Source organism: Anabrus simplex, chromosome 2 (genome assembly GCF_040414725.1).
Source record: "Anabrus simplex isolate iqAnaSimp1 chromosome 2, ASM4041472v1, whole genome shotgun sequence".
NCBI lineage: Eukaryota > Metazoa > Arthropoda > Insecta > Orthoptera > Tettigoniidae > Anabrus > Anabrus simplex.
In genome coordinates, this window is record NC_090266.1 from 845,942,977 (window position 1) to 845,962,624 (window position 19,648).

The window sequence follows — 19,648 nt, forward strand, 5'->3', positions numbered from 1 at the left end:
ATCCCAAATTAGCGACGTCACCAATCGATTAACACAGCCGGTATCAGACATCAGGTAAAAACTGGGTCAGGTTGGGCAGATCGATAGTAGGGTAAGCCAGCTGGAAGGGGACATCTCGAACCTTGAGGAGGAGGTGGAAACCCAGGTTTCCGGCTTAAAACAACAGGTTGAGGGGAGAATTTCTACTGTTGAGGGAAATTTTGGGAGCCGTATTTCTGCTGTTGAAGGTAGGTTACAAAATCTAACTTCGACCATCTAGGGAGATGTGCAGGATATGAGTTTGCCCTGTGACAATGTATCAACCGTGTCACTGGCTATTCCCCAGTGGAGCTGTTTCTAGGTCGACAGCTATACGGCACCGGGATTGGGAGATTCTTCCACCACCCACTTCTGGTCAAGATGATGCAGCTGTTTCTCTAGCAGAGTGGCAGCATAGGCAGCAGCAGGACATCAAGGAGAAGCAAGCTTTGGCCGAGAAGAGATCCCTTACCCAGGCCAAGGCTCAAGATGTCGAAGAGACCCAGGTCTTCCTACCAGGGCCAACAAGTACTGCGAAGTAACCACCCACTCTTACAACGTCTATCATTACCCTGGATGGATTCATTAGCTGAGTCAGCCACTGATTTTATCAGCCATTTTATCAGTGGCTGACTCAGCTAATGGATCCATCCAGGGTGATGATACACGTTGTAAGAGTGTAAAGGATAGGAGGAATGAGTGGACTATTCGAGAGTGTTATTAAATATGTTCCATGTCTAACGTGTTGGGTTACAACAGGCATTATTATACAAAAAGCAAAGTGTACATAAAGTGGTCAAGAGTTGAGGTTATACAGGATGATGCTTAACCTGTAGAGAGCCAGACAATGATATATCGTTGTTTCGTATATACGTGTAAAGTGCCAACCATGATATATCGTTGTTTGGATAGCGCGTAGTTCTATACGAGTTTATACAACTTGGGCCGTCAGATTGCAACATCTTATGTGCTGAGTCTATAGAGAATTGTCATTAGATTTTAACTACGCCGCTAGATGGTGCGTAAATTCATTCATTATCACGCATTGAATTTTTAAAGTTCGTGTTTTTCTACGACGTATGCTCTCCATGTCGCGTGAGTAAAATGGCGACTAGTGGGAGAAGTTATTTTGTTAACGATGACGAACTGGCTGTATATCTTAATAATTTTTAGTGAAGAAGAGGATGATGAAGACTCGGATGAGGAATTCATTCCTCCAAGTAGTGAGGAATGGGAAAGTGTTATTGTGAGTGATAAGAGCGAGTTTTCTGTAAACACTCAACTACGTGCTCATTGTCTGAGTGTAAACATTGAAAGTGGTAATGACCATCTGAGTGACAGTACTGATGTTGATGATGGCTCTAACAATATCCAACAGCAAGCATTTCCTGTTTTCCATAAAATTCAATTAGGTAAAGATGCAAAATACCAACCCTCACCTGATTATTATGAACTCCTGGACCGAGACACGTCCCTTTGTCATACACTAACCTAGAGCGTATTTTTATTTTATTTTTCACGGCTCAATTATGGAACCTCATAACTACAGAGACAAACAGATATGAGAAATCATGTCTTTTCACCACATGCCAGAGTACAGCAGCGGTGCCCGGTTTACATTGGCTGAAATGAAGGCTTTCATTGCGGTTTTGTTGGAAATGGGTATAACTGGAAGGCCGAGCATATTTCCTTATTGAGTCAAAAACTCCCATTATATTCCTTGGTTTGGAAATATGTTCTCAAGAAACAGATTCCAATTGATCTTGAGATTCTTTCATCTTGTGAACAATGATAATCTATCACCATCTGGTTACCCTGACTACAACCCATGTTCCAGGTTCGATCCCATTGTTGAATGTGCCAATTGTATATTACGATACCATTGTACATAACTCTTAAAATACTGAAGATAAAAAGATGAAACTTTACATGTTTATTCACCTGAAATAGGACATTTCAAAGAAGTCATCAATATTTACCCTCATGTTGAATTCTCTGTTTTTTAGTGTTTTGTTTCTGATTTTTAATTTTTGGTGTTTTAAAATTGTTTGGAAAATATTTTTTTCAAAATACCCAAGAGCTTTTTAGTGTTTTAATTTATTTCAGCTTCTCGTTAACATTTAGTGCAAATTTCAAATCATAGTTATAATATTTGTGAAATATGTAGTCCAGAGAGTGAGAACCTGCAAAATTCTCTAAATCTCTCTGGCACTCTTGGCTACTCTGAGCACCTGCGCCTGGCACTAAGAGGGTTAATGTAATATGATAAGATGTTATATCTTGAGACTTGGGCAAAATCGATTTTGATGTAAATACACTGACGAAGGGAGTAAAGGCTCCCGATACATGTACGTATAAATTATTCAAATATTAATACTATATTGACCGGGCAGACCAAACAGTCACCCGTTGTACATTATTGTTATTACGAGTCTATACGGACCAGTTAAGGACTGATATGGTCAAGTTTGTCGACTTATTCTGGATGAGATGCAATACAACAGACATCACTATAATGCCATAAATAGTAAACCTTTAAGGCCTTGTGGCTTAGTAATTCAGTAAGTTGAGGTTAAAAACTTGGTAAGCCTACATGTGATGTGAAAAGTCAGAGAATTAATGTTACTTTTACTATAATCACTGTAATATTTATATATAACAGCATAATACTCACCTGCATGGTGCTCCAGTAGTTTTTTGTGCAACAGTCCTTCCTCTGTAGTCTTCATGTTCGTATCCTTTTAACCCAATCACGTCACTAACGCGGAGAGGTCCGTCCTGGGACCGCTTGTGTTTATGAATGCTGTCTTGATCACTGCCTTTTGTGTATCAACTTTGCATTACTATGAGAGCTTCTCCATAGATTACATCATCTTTAACATACGTAATTTCCTTGGATTATTTGCAATGAAAATAATACAAGCGAGTGGAATACCTCGTATTCAAGCAACTGTGGCCTTTACACATACCTATCAAGATGGTAGTTTCCAAGCAAAACAAAGAAGAAGAGATACTGGAGTTTTTAGAAGAAAGTGACATGGAACTTGAGATAAATAATATAGATTGGGTTGGAAATGACAGTAGTTCCTTTTACAGTGATGCATACCTGCGAACTTTTACGGTTTATCTGTAAAATGTATGGATATTGCAGCATTTTATGGTTTTACGGATGGACGGTGTCATTTTACGACTTTGCGCACAGAAATTTGAAATGTTAACATTTGATAATCGCTCCACTTCCATACAATCGATTGTTTACTTGGGTCGAAGCATGCTCGATCTTGGTCGAAGGCAAGTCCACGATAGTCAATAACTCATTCTTTGACATGATTGGTATTTTTAACCGTGTGATGTTTGTGTCATTATTGGAATTGAATTTAAAGCCGGGATAATAGTTCTTCCGTGTGAATCTTAGGTGTCGACAGGCTTTGCTCCGAAAATTCTTTGTTCCGCTCCATTCGCTTGTTGTGATTTAACCTGTATTATTTGACGTACTTTGTTCACGAAGTTGGCGTTCCTCGAAAGTTTTGTCCTTTTAAGGTTATGACATATTTTAATGAAGTTTTCGAGTTTTTTTGTTATAACTTTGTGCTTCGCAGTTTCCTGTATTCGTTGGACTAATTGCTTTCGTTCCAGTGACTGGGTATACCGCTGTTAGCGAAGCCCATTAAATTACAGAGAAAATGAAGAAGAATTACATTTGTTCCACGTGTGTGTATGCTTTTTCCCATGTGCATATTCTTTGTTCACGATGTTGGCGTCGTGTTCATTTAATGGTTTAAGACTTTGTGTGCTTTGACATGTTTTAATGAAGTCTTTGACTGCCTTGAGTGTTTGTTATAATTTTATGTGACATTCGGTGATCCAGGTTCATTTCGATTTTCAGTACATATCGAGACATTCGTTCTCGGGCATTTTCATACGCTACATTCCTATTGTAGATTATCATGAATAAATCCAATAAGAAACAGTACTTCCAGACATTTAAGGAATCATATTCTGTTGATTTTCCGTGCATACTTAAGTCAAGAAAGGGAGAAAAATTTGCCTTTTGCACAGTATGTGGGAGTGATATTAATATTGCACATGGTGGAAGAAACGATTTAAGTGATGATGAGTTAGTTATTGGAATTCAGACTTCGAACATAGTGAATGATCTCCAGGATAGGCTACAGATAAATTCCTTTTCATCAGTGAGAAACTACTTTTGTACTGCCTGTGACTACATCATCAACAAGTTTCCACAGATGCAAAGTTTTCTTCCATTCGCATTTTCTTGGAAAAGTTTCCTATCATGTTATGCAAGGAAGAGATTGAAACTACAGATGAGGTGATGAATGAGCTTCAGAGGCAGTTCACAGCTCTACAGGTAGATGACACTTCAGCTGCAAATCAAGATGCTGCAAGTGATTCCATTTGGGCACAAATATCAAGAATTCGTGGAGCCGATGGAATCTTAAGTATAAACGAATTTCTAGAGTAATGCTCTCTATTCTCACCATACCCCATAGCAATGCAGAATGTCAACGTGTTTTCAGCCTTGTGAAGAAAAATAGAACAGAGTTCAGATCATGCATGTCCAATGAATCTCTGGAGTCTATTTTTATTTTGAAGACCAGGAGTTCTGGTTCCTGTTATGACAAAACATTTTCTCAAGACCTTTTGCAGGAAGCTAAAAAGATTACAACTATGACCTTACAGTTGAACTAGTGTGTGATTTGCAGTGTGTATTATATTATTTCTCGCCTGTGTTATATTAAACAAGTTTTATTGTGTAAAGCCTTTTCCAATTATCGCATATCTGCTTAATTTATCAAGGAAGTCCCGTCATGTATGCTCCAAACTAACATTCGCCATGCATGCTGCTGTGTAACATGGATTTCTTCTCGATTGTTATGTTCATCTACAGATCATTGGCCTATGATGTAAGTAGATATGGTTTCATTGAAGTATCCTGTTTAAAGCATGAATTATTGTATTTTGTAGCCCAGAAGTATTATTATTTTCATCAAGCGGGGGTATGTCGAAAATTGTTGGATTTTTTGTCTCGCATGAGTTTTACTGATAGCCCTTTTCAAAAGTTGGCAGGTATGGTGATGAATTTGTCCATGACAATGAACAGAATACAGTTTTACCGGCAAGAACACCAGTGAATATTAGGCTTGCTGCCAATGTGTCACCAACTGTTTCTAGTTTTATTTCAGACAAAAATAAGTGGCAGTGGGAGTCATAAGTAATTCTCCACAGCATGATACTTGCAGTGTTATTGGTGAAATTAATGCTGTAATTGAAAGACTGTTGGTGAATTAGAAATTGTGAATGCATTGCTGGATGAACAGTTTTGGGAACAAGTAACTAGGGAAAACAATGCTTTTGCTCATTTATTTTTGGAATCAGCTGCCAAGGATATCAGGGTGATGTTTCCACAAAGACACACACAAAATGCTGTCAGTTGTGTACACTATTTTATTTACAAATTATATTTACATCTTCCACACGCACACACTAATGAACTGCCATCATGAAACAAAACACTAGGAGAGACTTGAATAGTTGCATGTCAACTACCAACCCAACAAAACCAATTCGCATACTTGACTTCAAACACTCAGCTACCATGACTTCCACACAAGTCTCGTTAAACAACTCCACTCTACCATCAAGACTGCCTCTTTGACACAACATATTTTCTCGTAAATTCGAGAGTTTCCAATAGCCTGGTTACAATGTGAGGAACTTTCTTCATATTTCTGGTTACACATAGCATTGTTCTGGACTTATTACAGTGCGTTGCACAATGTTACATTGGATTATACATCGTATATTCAGGTAATAATAATTTATATATTATTAATTATGTGTTTTTACATTAAAGAAACTTATTAATATATATACAGCAAATGACATAACCTCACAACTAATACGATCATGATTATACCAGTTAAGGTTCGTACACAACTACATAAATAATAATAATAATAATAATAATAATAATAATAATAATAATAATAATAATAATAATAATAAATGGATGTAAACACTTTATAGCAATACCTTACAATTAATAATAATAATAATAATAATAATAATAATAATAATAATAATAATAATAATAATAATAATAATTCAAGCTTCATATTTCCATTATTTACCCATGGATTAAAGAATATTGTTTCCCAGTTATATTAGTCTATTGCACTTGTGTCAAGGAGAAACACCACTAAGACTTCAGGGAAAGTAGTGGGGACATTTTAAAATCCAAAATACCTCTAACCTCAATGAAAAACATTCCATTAAGGAAATCCAAAGTCTGCACTCAAATCAAAATCAAAATCTCTTTATTTGCAAATGAGCTGTTTACCTCGGTGGCAAATGGTACACTAAAATACATTATTGTCAAGCACTAAATATTAAATTAACAAGAGAATAAAATTTTCCTATAATACAATATTATATAATTTACGCTAACAATTTTTCCTATTAAACACACAGCTCATCCTTAATAAATTTACATTGTTTACAAAATTCTACTTATAATATCTCCTGTACTACATACAAATATAGTCATCTGATATACAGTATGTGGAATTACTTCAAATGATACTGTACAACTGGTATAAGATTAAAATTTACATTGCATTTATTTACTTTTTCTTTTCTTTACCCATTCTGGAACCTAAGTAGCATAACGACCTGCTGCGTCTTAACCAGAGTCCCTTTTGCCACCACTTTTCAGAGTTCCTGAAGGGCCTTCACAGCTACCGTAGCGGTCCCAGCGCCCTCGAAGTCCCCACTTTACTTCACCCCTACAGGCAGTCCCCTACTTTGGCTGTCCAAACTCCTTAGACCAGGGGATGGAATTAATTTATTTACACACATTTTTAATTTACAATAACCTGCACTGGTCGAATGCCCTCTAACACTTCATTTATTTTCTCTGTTGCTGTTTATTCTCTTTTTGAATATCTGTACAGATTTTGGAAAAGGATCAAACACTACCCCTGGTAAACTGTTCCACTCCTTCACACCCTTCCCAATGAATGAAAATTTACCCCAATCGCTTCTGCTAAAATTCCTTCTAATTTTATATTTGTGGTCAGTCCTGCCGATATAATTATTTTCCAACTGAAGCCTCTCACAGATATCTCCCCATGCTGCTTCTCCTGTATAGGCTCTATATAAACCTATAAGTCTAGTTTTCTCCCTTCTCTTACTTAAAGTTTCCCACCCTAGTTTCTTTAACATTTCTGATACACTACTCTTTCTCCTGAAATCCCCTGTTACAAATCTTGCTGCTTTCCTCTGCACACTATCTATTTCTTTTATTAGGTATTCTTGGTGAGGATCCCAAACACTGTTTGCATATTCCAATAATGGACGAACCATACTTAAGTAACTTTTCTCTTTTAATTCTTTGTTGCATCCTTTAAGTAGCCTCATTATGACATGTAACGATCTGTATGCTTTCCCAACAATGTCATCCACATGACCCTTCCAATGCAAATTACTTTCAAATCTTACACCTAAGTATTTGCACTTGCCATCTTTTGGGATAACTACCCCATCCAAAGTATATTCAAATTCAGTTTTAAAACTCCTGTTTGTAAATGTTGTAACAGTTGATTTGCCTCCATTAACTTTCATGTTATTCTCTTTAACCCATTGTTGGATACTCTCAAGGTCCCTTTGTAATTCTGAACAATCCTCAATGGTATTTATTTCCCTGTAAACAATTATGTCATCTGCATGCAATCTTATTTTTGATGTTATATTGTTCCCTAAATCATTTACGTATATTAAGAAAAGTAACGGACCGATTATACTACCCTGTGCAATTTCCTTCCAAACTTTCTCTTCCTGCGATACATTTAATTCCTACTTTGACTTTCTGAACCCTTGAATTTAGAAATGTTTTTACCCAACGTGTAACCCTTACATCCAATCCTATTCCCTCCAATTTCTTTAATAATATTCCATGTTCCACTCTATCAAAGGCTTTGGAAAGATCTATGGCTATGCAATCTAACTCCCCGTTGGTTGCAGAATGAATCATCTTTTGAATGCCATAAACACAAGTTGTCCCTACATGTGGAGAACTGTTATGATATTCCATGCAGCAAAAGACTTCTCAGAGTCAACCTGAGAAAGGTATACCTTTCCTATTATTTTGTTGCAAATATAAGTGTTCCACTTCATCGTATTCAGCTGCTGGAATTGCATTAAAAAATGGTACACTGAAGTCACAAACTTATTCCATTAAATGGTACTTGAATGGGTTAACCTAGCCATTTTAGTCCTGTTTCTTTTCCTCACACTTCGATTACATTTTCTCTACTTACCGACCTGTTTATGAATATTGTCTTCTTGTTTATCCATTTAGCTGTCTAACTATGATGTTAATTAATTTTCAAATGGTACTCAACACACCAGTAGTATAGGTTATTCAAGCATAACATTCAATAGACAACAAACAAATCTTCAGCTGATTACCAGTGCACTGTGCACCACTGTTGGTGGTTGACGTTTAAAAGGGCTAGGGCTTAGTCCAGGACCGAGCTTACGTTAGCATACAGCTAGTTCAAACCACTGCCTGTATCACAGACACTGATCTTTGAACTGGTGTCGTTTTAGCATGAGTGATTTACCTATACCTCAGGACCTCTAAAAACTCTTAATCTCATTTAATGATTTTTTGGACTGAACCCCTTTTAACATCAGCCGATTCAATTGTTGTACAGAGTACTAAATAAAATGTGTGAAGAAAATGAAATTCCTTGTGACTGGAGGCAAGGTGTGATCCTGAAATGTTTAAGAAAAGTGACTGAAAGAAGTGAATTAACTGTGAAGTTATAACCCTCCTATCTGTTGGTTAAAAAATATGAGAGTCCATTTTAGAGAGAAAAATCAGAAGATTTGTTGAATGTAAACTTGAGGAAGAACAACGTGGATTTATACCAGACAGATCAACCCTAGACAAATTTTTTCAACAAGAATGCTCTTTGAAAAATATTGGGATAGGAATAGAATAGTTATACGGTAGTTGTATTTGTGGATATTGAGAAATCATATGATCACACACCATGTAAGCACTTAAGGGAATGTCTGGGCTGTAAAGAAGTGCCAGATGGGATTATAGCTTGAGTTAAACAATTCTACCGAGAAACAAAGAGCTGTTTGCAAATTCAAGAAAGCAGGTCAAGTTGTTTTAAACCAAGAGCGGAGTCCAATGAGGAAGTTCTCTATCTTCACTTCACTTTATTATTATAATGGAAGAGGTTGTAAAAGCAATAAAAAGGAAGGATCAGACAACAGATGTGCTTTTATTTGCTGATGATGTTATGCTGAACGGTGAGACAGAAATAGAAGTTCAAGCTAAACTAGATCTTTGGCAAGAAGAATATTAATTAATGGCGTATGGCCTCCGGAGAGGCCTGGTGCGGGTCTTTTTTCTCGTAGAAGGCGACTTGCATGTCTGTGAAGATGAGAGCCCTACCTAGGATGATTTCTAATGCTGAATACGCCACACACACCCAGCCCCCGAGCCACTGGAATTAACCAATTAAGGTTAAAATCTCCGACCTGGCCAGGAATTGAACCCGGGACCCTCTGGACCGAAGGCCAGCATGCTAACCCTTTATCCATGGAGCCGGACAAGAAGAATATGAAAGAATGAGACTGATCATCATCCAAATTGAAAGTTTGTTTACTGATGAGTCAAAATCCTGAAGCAGTTAACCTGCGAGTGCAAAGTGAAGTAGATATTATTAATAACTTCAAGTACATAGGGAGCTGTGTTTCCTCTGACAATACCATAATCTAAGAAATAGGCAATAGGATACTAGCTGTATCAAAATTCTGCCACTCCGGTCGGCAGCTACCTTGAGGTGGCACATTTGCCCAAATATCCTAGATCACGTTGTACAAAACATATCTTGTACTAATTCTACCATACTGACTGGAAGCAGCAACTCGACCTGCAGAAAGTTGCGTACAGGCCACTGAAATGAAGTTCCTCCTTTCTTGTCTCCAAAAGAAGAGGAGAGAAAAAATAAGGAATGAGAGTATTCAGCAACAACCTGGATTGGACAGGAGCCTGTTGGAAACATTCAAATTAAGCAGATTACAGTGGTATGGACATATCAAAAGAATTGCTCCAAATAAGTCCCCAAGAACCCATGAAAGGAATGTTCTTGGTCAGAGGCTTAGAGGAAGGTCTTGAGGTGGTTGGTAAAAGCAAATTTTCAAAAGCTTTGCAAAATGTGTCTGTAAATTGGCACCAACATGTGGAACATCAGCTGCTGATGGATAGGATGAATTGAAGGTGGCTTGTAAACTCCCACACTGGCTTGTTGGATTGGAGAAATGATGATGATGATGATGATGATTTTTGATGATAATGATTATTATTCTTGACATTAAAGAAATCCAAGATAGTTTTTATTATCCAGAAATTTTGATTAGGAACAGTAATTTTATGGTCTGTGTTCCACAGGCAGAGCACATTTCTACCTCTTTCCTAACATACCAGTATTATAAAAATTCTTGATAGATTCCATTTCCTAATTAATTTTTTTTATCAGACCAAAATCTTGTTTAAGAGAACTAATTTTTTACTTTTTGATAGTAAATCTAATGAAAACTATAAATAGCAGTCTCCTCTGGAAAAGGCAATTGCATGAACAAGTGTGTGTGGTTACCAGCAAGTAGTAAAAATCTACTGGCATCTGTACATTCATCTACAGGTATTACAGGGCCCAAACCATGCCAGCTAGACAGTCCCCGCACCTTACTCTGCTGCCATTGCCCTACATTTTTGACAGCTGACGTGGATCTGTTGATTCGTGTTGATTGCGCCACACTTGGAGCCTCCCGTCAGCATGGTACAAGGTAAACATGAGTTCATCAGAAACAAATAATGTTCTTCCACTGACAATGATTCAATTGCTATGCTGCTGCAAATTTCTTTGTTTATACCTGGTAACAGGCCAACACTTGCAGAGTGTTTGCTGGCATAACTCACGTACGCCAACACTCAATGAATGATGTGCGTTAATGCATTCGGCATAATCAGTTGTGAAGCTGTAGCCCTCTTGTTCATAATCCAATGGAGTTGTCTCTGGCCACTTCCCTGTACTTTCATGTTAGAAATGGAAAGCATCTTGCTTTTGACGGTTTTCTGCTGATTCATCCATTCACAGTGCACTCATAACACTGTTTACTTCAGAAATTAATTCAGTATTACAATATGGAAAATGGTTGGACCTGCTATTCAGGCGCTGACAATCATGACCCATTCAAATCTGTTACATCCTTTCACTTGCCCTTCACACTCACACCACACTAGGTGCAGATGGAACACAGATTGGAGAAATGTTCATCCTACCATGAAATGTCAGTTTGTATCACCTGTATGTCCTATCGTATCCTAGGGAATGGACAGACTGGGCACTTGGGTTCGAATATCAGATTGACCTCGATATAAAACAACAATCTGACACCATTAAAAACTTACTCCAATTTATTAATATCAAAACCAATATTATTATTATTATTATTATTATTATTATTATTTATTTATTTATTTATTTATTTATTTATTTATTTTCCACTAATTGTAGGTACAATTTATGGATGGTGAATGGAGAAAGGGCATAGCTCCACATACACGAAAGTGCCTCCATCACCACTTAAAATTACAATATTCAAATATACAGTTACATTCTACATAGTGTGCTTATATACAGTTACCGTATTTACAAGGCATATTTACATAATACATATATACCATTCATACAGTAATACCTTAATTCTCTTTTCAGCTTCTCAAATATTTTTACAGATGTTCTCCTCTCAAACTGTCATTGATTAGTAGTTTGTTAGTCTTTGAAAATTAATATTTCACTTTACAACACCTCAAGTTTCGTCTAGTCTTTAGAGGCTCTTAAATTTTACATATTTAGCTCGGATGTTGAAGGCTTCTCTCTTCCTTTTTTCTCTTGATCTTCTCGCCGGTGGGCTCCTCTGGATTCTTCTCTGCTGTGTTCAGAACTGGAACACAGAACTCTTTCTCTGGCCGACGAGCTCACTCATGGGCAAACTCTCCTGCTTAATGTCTTAACGTACTACTGCCTAGATGGTAAAATTCCCATATTAAAGTTCGAGTACTGTACTCAGAAACTCTCAACTGTAATGATACTCAACACACCCGTGGATGAGGCTACAATCCCTTTAGTGTCTCTTTGTGAGCTTTCAGCATACTATCCTAGTGCTCTACCATGTGAGCCTGCTGGCCAACATCACAAATGACCAACTCTCCAAGACGCAAGACCGACTCTTACTTCCAACTCTCTCTAGCCTCTTTGTGTCTGTTACTCTTACTAGCCCCTGTGGCATGACTGCTGACTAGTTTTATTCTCCTCCTCAATGTTCCAGAACAATTCCCTTGTCTTACTGAAGGGTGACACAATTCTCTCACATGACTAGTTTGTTGAGCTATCATTGGTTCATTCCAAGCAAGTCTTGGTGCAAATTCCAAGTCTCATTACATGTGTACGTATCTTCTAATGTGTTCTGGAAATATGTTCTTTCTTACTGATGTCACCCTGCTTGGTTCTCTGACCTTTTGTAACTACTGGCTTCCAACTGCACTTCATGTTGGCATGTCTGATTTAACACTTGCTACATTTCACAGCACAGAATTTGAGTTTTTGGCATACTCTTTTGTATCACACTCTCTGCCTCATTCAGCTTGCTCAGATTGACAAAAGTCACTAACTTCCATTCCATTGAATATAACTGAATTGCGCTCTGATCGTTGAAATAAATACCTGGTGTTTTCTTGTGTGGTAAAATTTGAAAATCCTTTGTTCCCTTAATTGCTATTCTCTCAAATATGAATATTATGAGTGCAATACAGATTATCTTTAATGTGGGGTTTGCCATTATGATTTCTTGACGCAACGACTTGTAAAGAAAAGTTTACTGCTACAGTCTGTTCTAGTGGGGTATCACCACCTTAACGTTTTTATGCATCTCTTAGGGTACAGATACTACAGTAGCACTGTGGCATTTCACTACTGAACTTCCATATGCATACCTGCCAAATGTTCCATTTTTTCAGTGAAATGTACAGATTTTGAGTGTGTTTTACGATCGTATGGATAAACAATGTTATTGTATGGATTTTGAATATCTGCGCTTGTTTTCACTTCCTGGGGTCAAATTGGATTTGACGTTCGATAGTAGTACTTGGTAATTCAAGGTGTAGTGTTTGAAATTCGACCGGTAAATGTACATTATCAATTATCACTGTGCTTTTGTCACCTGTTCGACCTCAGCTGCTACTTCATTCACTGAGATGTTTCCAAACAAGTAGCAGGCTGTGATTTTGAAGAAAAGAAATCAGTGAAATGTCTGATATTAAGCAACTAGCAAAAAAACAAAACAGAATTAGGACTGAAATCTACATATACGAAGAAATGTTAAAATTAATTAACTATATAACGAAACTGAAAGTTTTATAGAAAATAAAAAGACTGAAAATGTAACCTGGACGCAAAAGTTAAGATTCATTTTATGTATCTTTTTTGTCTAGTACTATTTACGAAGTTGCGCGTTACGGCGAAAGTAAAGTTTATTTTCGTAAATAATGCCATTGATGCAGTGTAGGATCATTAATTTTATTATTAATTCAATTTATTGTTTGCTCGTTGAATAAGTAGTTAGTTTCTTTTCAAAGCAATATGAGAATAGTAAATGGCAAGCATTTATCTAACTTTAGTGTAAATACTTAGTAGCAAGTTGTTATGAAGTCAAAGAAATATAATCTCCTTAACATCCTCTTTCGACGGACGAATCACCATGAACAACGTCGTATACCTTTACTCCATATGTGTGTCGCGAATAGATTAGGAATAGAACCCACGCTTTTGACACGCATTCTAATGCTTAGGACCCTACTGACTAACATTTTTTTAAATGTTAGACTATTGCGACTCGAACCCACGAAGAACTGCATAGCAGCAAACGATGTTGCCCTAACGACCACGGATACCCATGAAGCTTGCTGTTGACTTCCTTGTGTGCGACTCATATACTCGGTAGCAACAACTTGCTAGCTTGAGAAATCTTTAAGAATTCTGTGATAGCTTGACAGGAAGCATGACATACTGTATAAATACATACATAGATTACATTGTAACAACTTAATTTCATACAGCATCATGCAGATGTAGATTCATCTTGATGTGTAGCCATCTTGATTCTTACAGTAGCGTCCCCTATAGGAGCGAAGTCCCGGATAAAAGCATTAACTGCCTCTACAACTTCGGCATAGCTAACCTCAAGAATATTCTCCCAGATAGCACGTAAACGAAAGTCGTAGTACATGTTTTCAATCGAACTTGCAGATAAATGTGCAAACTGCCACATAAATTTAAACCACACTTTTATCTGGCTGTTGTAGTACAGGCCCTTAAAGTCTTACCGAACTACTGCCTTGATGGTAAAATTCCCAAATTAAAGTCCAGAGTACAATACTCAGGAACTCTCAACTGTAATGATACTCAACACACCCGTGGATTGAGGCTACAATCCCTTTAATGGCTCTTTATGAGCTTTCAGCGTACTGTCCTAGTGCTGTTCCCTGTGAGTCTACTGGCCGATGTCACGAATGACAAACTCTCCAAGGTGCAAGACTGACTCTTACTCCCAACTCTCTCTAGCCTCTTCGTCTCTCTTACTCTCAATAGCCCCTGCGACATGACTGTTGACTAGTTTTATTCTCTTCATCATGTTCCAGAACAGTTCTTTTGTCTTACCAAAGGGTGACACAATTCACTTACATGACTAGTTTGCTGAGTTATCATTGGTTCAGTCCAAGCAGACCTTGGTGCAAATTCCAAGTCTCAGTACATGTGTACCTAACTTCTAATGTGTTCTAGAAATATGTTCTTTCTTACTGATGTCACCCTGCTTGGTTCTAGAATTGTTGGCTATGTGACCAAGAATTCATCCTTGAGTGGAGCCTCTCTAAAATTTTCCAAGCAATAACAAGTTGCCTTATCTGTTTAATTAGTAAACACACATGTTGCACTAACTTGCCTCAGCATTGGGAGCTGTCTCCATTACATTCAAATGAATTTATGAACCACTCATTAATTATTATTTTCACTATCACTGAAATCACTGTATCACTTCACTGGGGTCTTGAGTTCAGTTACATTAGCTTCCATTATGATATATGAGACTGTGAAAACTATGTAAAGTTCAGGGATCTTTACCCTGGAGGTCTTGGATCGAATCCCACTCAATCCATCCGCTCCTGTCTTATGCGGAGGGGTGCATTGCAAGTTCCGGTCTCGCGACAGTCCCTATGCGTATGTATTTCATTGCATAGTTGTAATTTTTTTTAAATGTTCAGTATGTAGGCCACAGCCACTTTCTTCCTAATTGTAGCCACGATTTTACTAATACATCAGAATGTACACCTTAATTATGGAAATTATCAGAGAGGCTTTACGTACACAAAGAACGTAGGACTGTTGAATTAAAAGTACTCAGAACCTTTCCTTCATTAGGAAGCATGTTCTATTCAAGATAGCTAAATAGTAAACTTCATTTGTATCCTTGTAGTGTGTTTAATATTGAACGTTATTTATGTTGCAGGCACTCGGAGTGCTACTTGTCATTCTATCCTCCGTTGATGGAAACCTCGAATCTGAGTTCTCCGAGGTGAAGACACAACGCCATTTCAATCGAGCCATGGCTATGCGCAGCCTGAAGATGGGTATATCTGCCCGTGCACTTAGGGCCAAACGATGTGGAGGAGCAAATGGAGGAGGTAGCTGTGGGTAATACAATTACATACTAACTGTTTAATTGTTGATTCACCCACTTCATTTACTGTGAGAAACAAATATAGGGAAGAGTTTTTCAGTACATTTGCACATAATATGTAGGCATTTCTGATGATCATAGTTTTTCAATTCATAAGTAGCTCAGAACTACTTGCATCACAGTTCTCATGGTAAATAATAACTCTAAAAGAATAGTGGAAAAATGCATTGAGTCACGTAGTAATGCTAGTTTTCCTTATATTTGTAAATTCTTCAAATAAACCATGCAGTTTTGAAAATTAATTAGAATACATGAATTTTAAAACTGAGGCATACATGGGTGTCATAATCATATTGTCATTCATAAATTCAACAGCATTAAATAACTGTAACAAGGGTTTTTTTAAAAACATTATATAAATTTATAAATTTACAGTTACTGATATTTTTCACAAATGATATTATTAAGCTCCTTTCCTAATACAGACAATTTTCAGGCCCATTGTTCATGTAGAATTCTCCAAAGGTCTCTGTGAATGTATGCATGGTATTCTTCCTCTTCACTGGAACATAGGTAGTCTTGTCTGAAATACTGTTACAAATTTTTGAGCTGTACTCTACAACGGTTTTTTATTGTAGTCGTTTCCTTTCCCTGCCATGAGTCACCCTTGGCATTGAGAGTCTAGGCATAGAAGCAAGAGGTTGTGTTTCTAAAGTGTTAATGATGGAGTGGGGAGAGTATGAGAAGAGTGTGGCTGTAATAGGTAGGGAAATCTGCATCTGATATTTTAAGAGACATTAAACACATTGAAAATTACTAGAATGTTCGTGTTATGCACTATCAGGTGATTCCTCGAGATGAGGATTCTTGATAACCCGACCAGACCAGGAAGACCACACACTGTCAGGACTCCAGCACTTGTGAAAGCAGTGGTGGCTCATATTCACAGAAATGCAGTGCAGAGACAATCTGTCATGGCTCGTCACAGTCCAGTTGATGATGCAGAGGAAGCTAAAATCAAAACGCTTCCTGCAGAGGTACGCTCGAGATGGGCACAGGAGAATTCTTTCCACAGGTGAAAACATTTTCACGGTTGATGAATCTTTTAATGTCCAAAATGACAAGCTGTATGCCTCATCGTCTTGTGAAGCCTGTGCGAGAACTCCGAGGATCCAGTGAGGCCATCGTCCTGCTTCAGTAAGGCCGCGTGCACACCGAGCGCGCTTCGCATAGTGTGTCGCGTGTTGCTCAATGCTAAGCGTCACGCTAACCATAACCAGTGCTTTGTTCGTAATCCAAGTGTTCACACCGCCCGCGCTCTGCTGCGCTGAACGCCTATCTTACAGCTAAGCGAAGCGCCGGACAACGCGCAGTGTTGGTTAATTGCTTAGCGTTACCTAGCTTGTTCTGAAGTTATGGAAGAAGAAATCATTCATGCAGTGTTTCAAAGAGAAGAAATATGGAATCCAAGACACAAAAACTACAACAATGTAACTGTTTTGCAAAATAAGTGGACTTTCGTATCTACAACAGTTTTATTGCATTCCTACAGTAAACACATACAGTAATATTACTTCTACTGTCACACTTTACTGGGCTTAACGTTGTGACAGGATGAAATTGCGTATGGATTTTAGTGTCGGAAGTGTCTGAGGAGAAGTTTGACTTGCCAGGTGCAGGTCTTTTGAATTGACACCTGTAGGTGACCTGCGTCGTGGTGAGGATGAAATGATTATGAATACACACATACACCCAGCCCCTGTGCCAATGGAATTTACTAATTATGATTACAATTCCCGACTCTGCCGGGAATCGAACCCGGGACTCCTGTGACCAAAGGCCAGTACGGTAACCATTTACCCATATAGCCGGACACTTTGTGACAAAGTGCATAGAATCTATAATTTTGCAAATGGAGGGTGGTAACATGAAGAATATCACTCTGCAGGCTAGGAGTGGGTTTGGAAGTAAATATAATATTTGTCACACATTTACTTCACTTTTGTTACGATGATAAATTGTGTATGCTAATTGTAACAGTATTGTAAAATACTATTTATAATTATTATATAAAGAGCGTGATTTAGCCGGAAATTTAATTTCCACGTGTTTGCTGCACGGTGCTCCTGGACAATTGGGAATATTGAATTTCTCCCAATACTTCTCTGCTACTTGTCGCCACATTTCAGTTGTAGGGTTTGGAAGGTCAAAGGTATTTTTTGTCATTCTTAAGTAATCATAAAATTTATCGCGATAAAGTCTTGCATCTCTGTACAAACGATGGAATTTTCTGAAAGTAATTCGTTCTTCATTAAATTCATGAATCCACTTTCGATTCTTCTTTCTAATTTTTAATTTTAAGTAACTGTTATCCATCAGTAAACTGCTTCTAGTGTACTTGGATAACAGCATTAGTTTGTGATGACCCTAAAACGCCTTGCGCCAAACTAAGCTGAGAGCACGGTGTAGAGTTTTCGGTGTGAACAGCAAGCACGCCTTGCGCTATGCATAGCATTTCACGCTACACGCGACACACTATGTGAAGCGCGCTCGGTGTGCACGTGGCCTAATGGTTTGGTGGGGTGTGAGCTATTCTGGCATCAGTGAGCTTCATTTCTGTGAGCAAGGGAAAAAAAACTTCAGTGAACATTTACAAAGAGGCAATGTTAGAGCCAGTAGTAGAGCCCTTAAGCAACACACTCTTTAAAAGTCAAGAATGGAGTTTCCAGCAAGATTCAGAATCAGCACACAAAGCCAAGACCACCCAGAAGTGGCTTGACACCAATGTTGCTGAATTCATATATCCAACTGATGGACCTTCCTCTAGCCCCGACCTCAGTTCCTTGGATTACAGACTTTGGTCTATGCTTGAGGAGATGGTCTGCAAGAAGAGACACTCTAATATCGACAATCTGAAGCACTCCCTGCTGAAAGCAGTGGTGGATTTTCCTTTGGAGACTGTGCGTGCTGCCATAGATGACTGGCCTAAGAGACTTGCTGCTTGTGTAAAGGCAAATGGCAACCTTTTGAGAAATGATTGGTGCTTGTGTAATGTAATATATATTACAAGGAGAATAAAATATCTTTAACAATATTTATATTTTTCTTTAAAAACCTTGTAACAGTATTTATGACAAAACTAGGTACACTCTTCTCTGGATGGCATATTGCAGTACTGCTTGGCTTTATCTAATAATTGTAATAAACTTTTATTCAGTTGAGTGTTTTGACTCCTATTAAATAAAAGCTTGCCATTGTAAGTGGTAAAATATACAGATTCATTCTTATTTGTTTCTATTATCTTTGAGTAACTGCATATAAACTAGTTAAATGAATATTAGTTGTCCTCCTGAACTGCAGAAACTTCAGGAGAATAGTTTATTCTTGCATCACATTTATAGAAATAGACCCTACAAAGGTTTGCTCTGTTTCTTGAAATGGCTCCACAACATTCAAAATAATTTTTATTGAGAAATTGTATATCTGTGGCTGTGTGTTGCTGAGCAGTGAATATTGTTGCAAAGTATGAAGTATTCAGAGGAACATTTTTATGCACTGGACAGATACATGTATTGTACAATTGAAAATTATGTTGCCCTTTATGTGTGGAGAGGATGAGCTCCAGAAATGGATACGTTTATAGTATTAATCATTTTCCCTTTCATGAAATGGACAAAAATTGCATTATATTGCTTTATTTTATGTCCAGTTCATGGATGGCCACATTTTGGGAATATTGTGAAGAAGTTATGAGCATGTTCATTTTCAGGATATAAACCAGTGATATAGTACC

The 19,648-nt window shown here is 37.7% G+C and overlaps 1 protein-coding gene across 1 annotated transcript in view; it reads left to right on the forward strand.

The window, feature by feature from the left end:
• LOC136863132 (uncharacterized) overlaps positions 1 to 19,648 on the forward strand; it is a 251,579-nt gene that overhangs the window by 195,747 nt on the left and 36,184 nt on the right. The window contains exon 6 of the mRNA XM_067139476.2: positions 15,685 to 15,869. Within this exon, the coding sequence (XP_066995577.1) occupies positions 15,685 to 15,869 (185 nt within the window). The remainder of the gene's footprint in view (positions 1 to 15,684; positions 15,870 to 19,648) is intronic.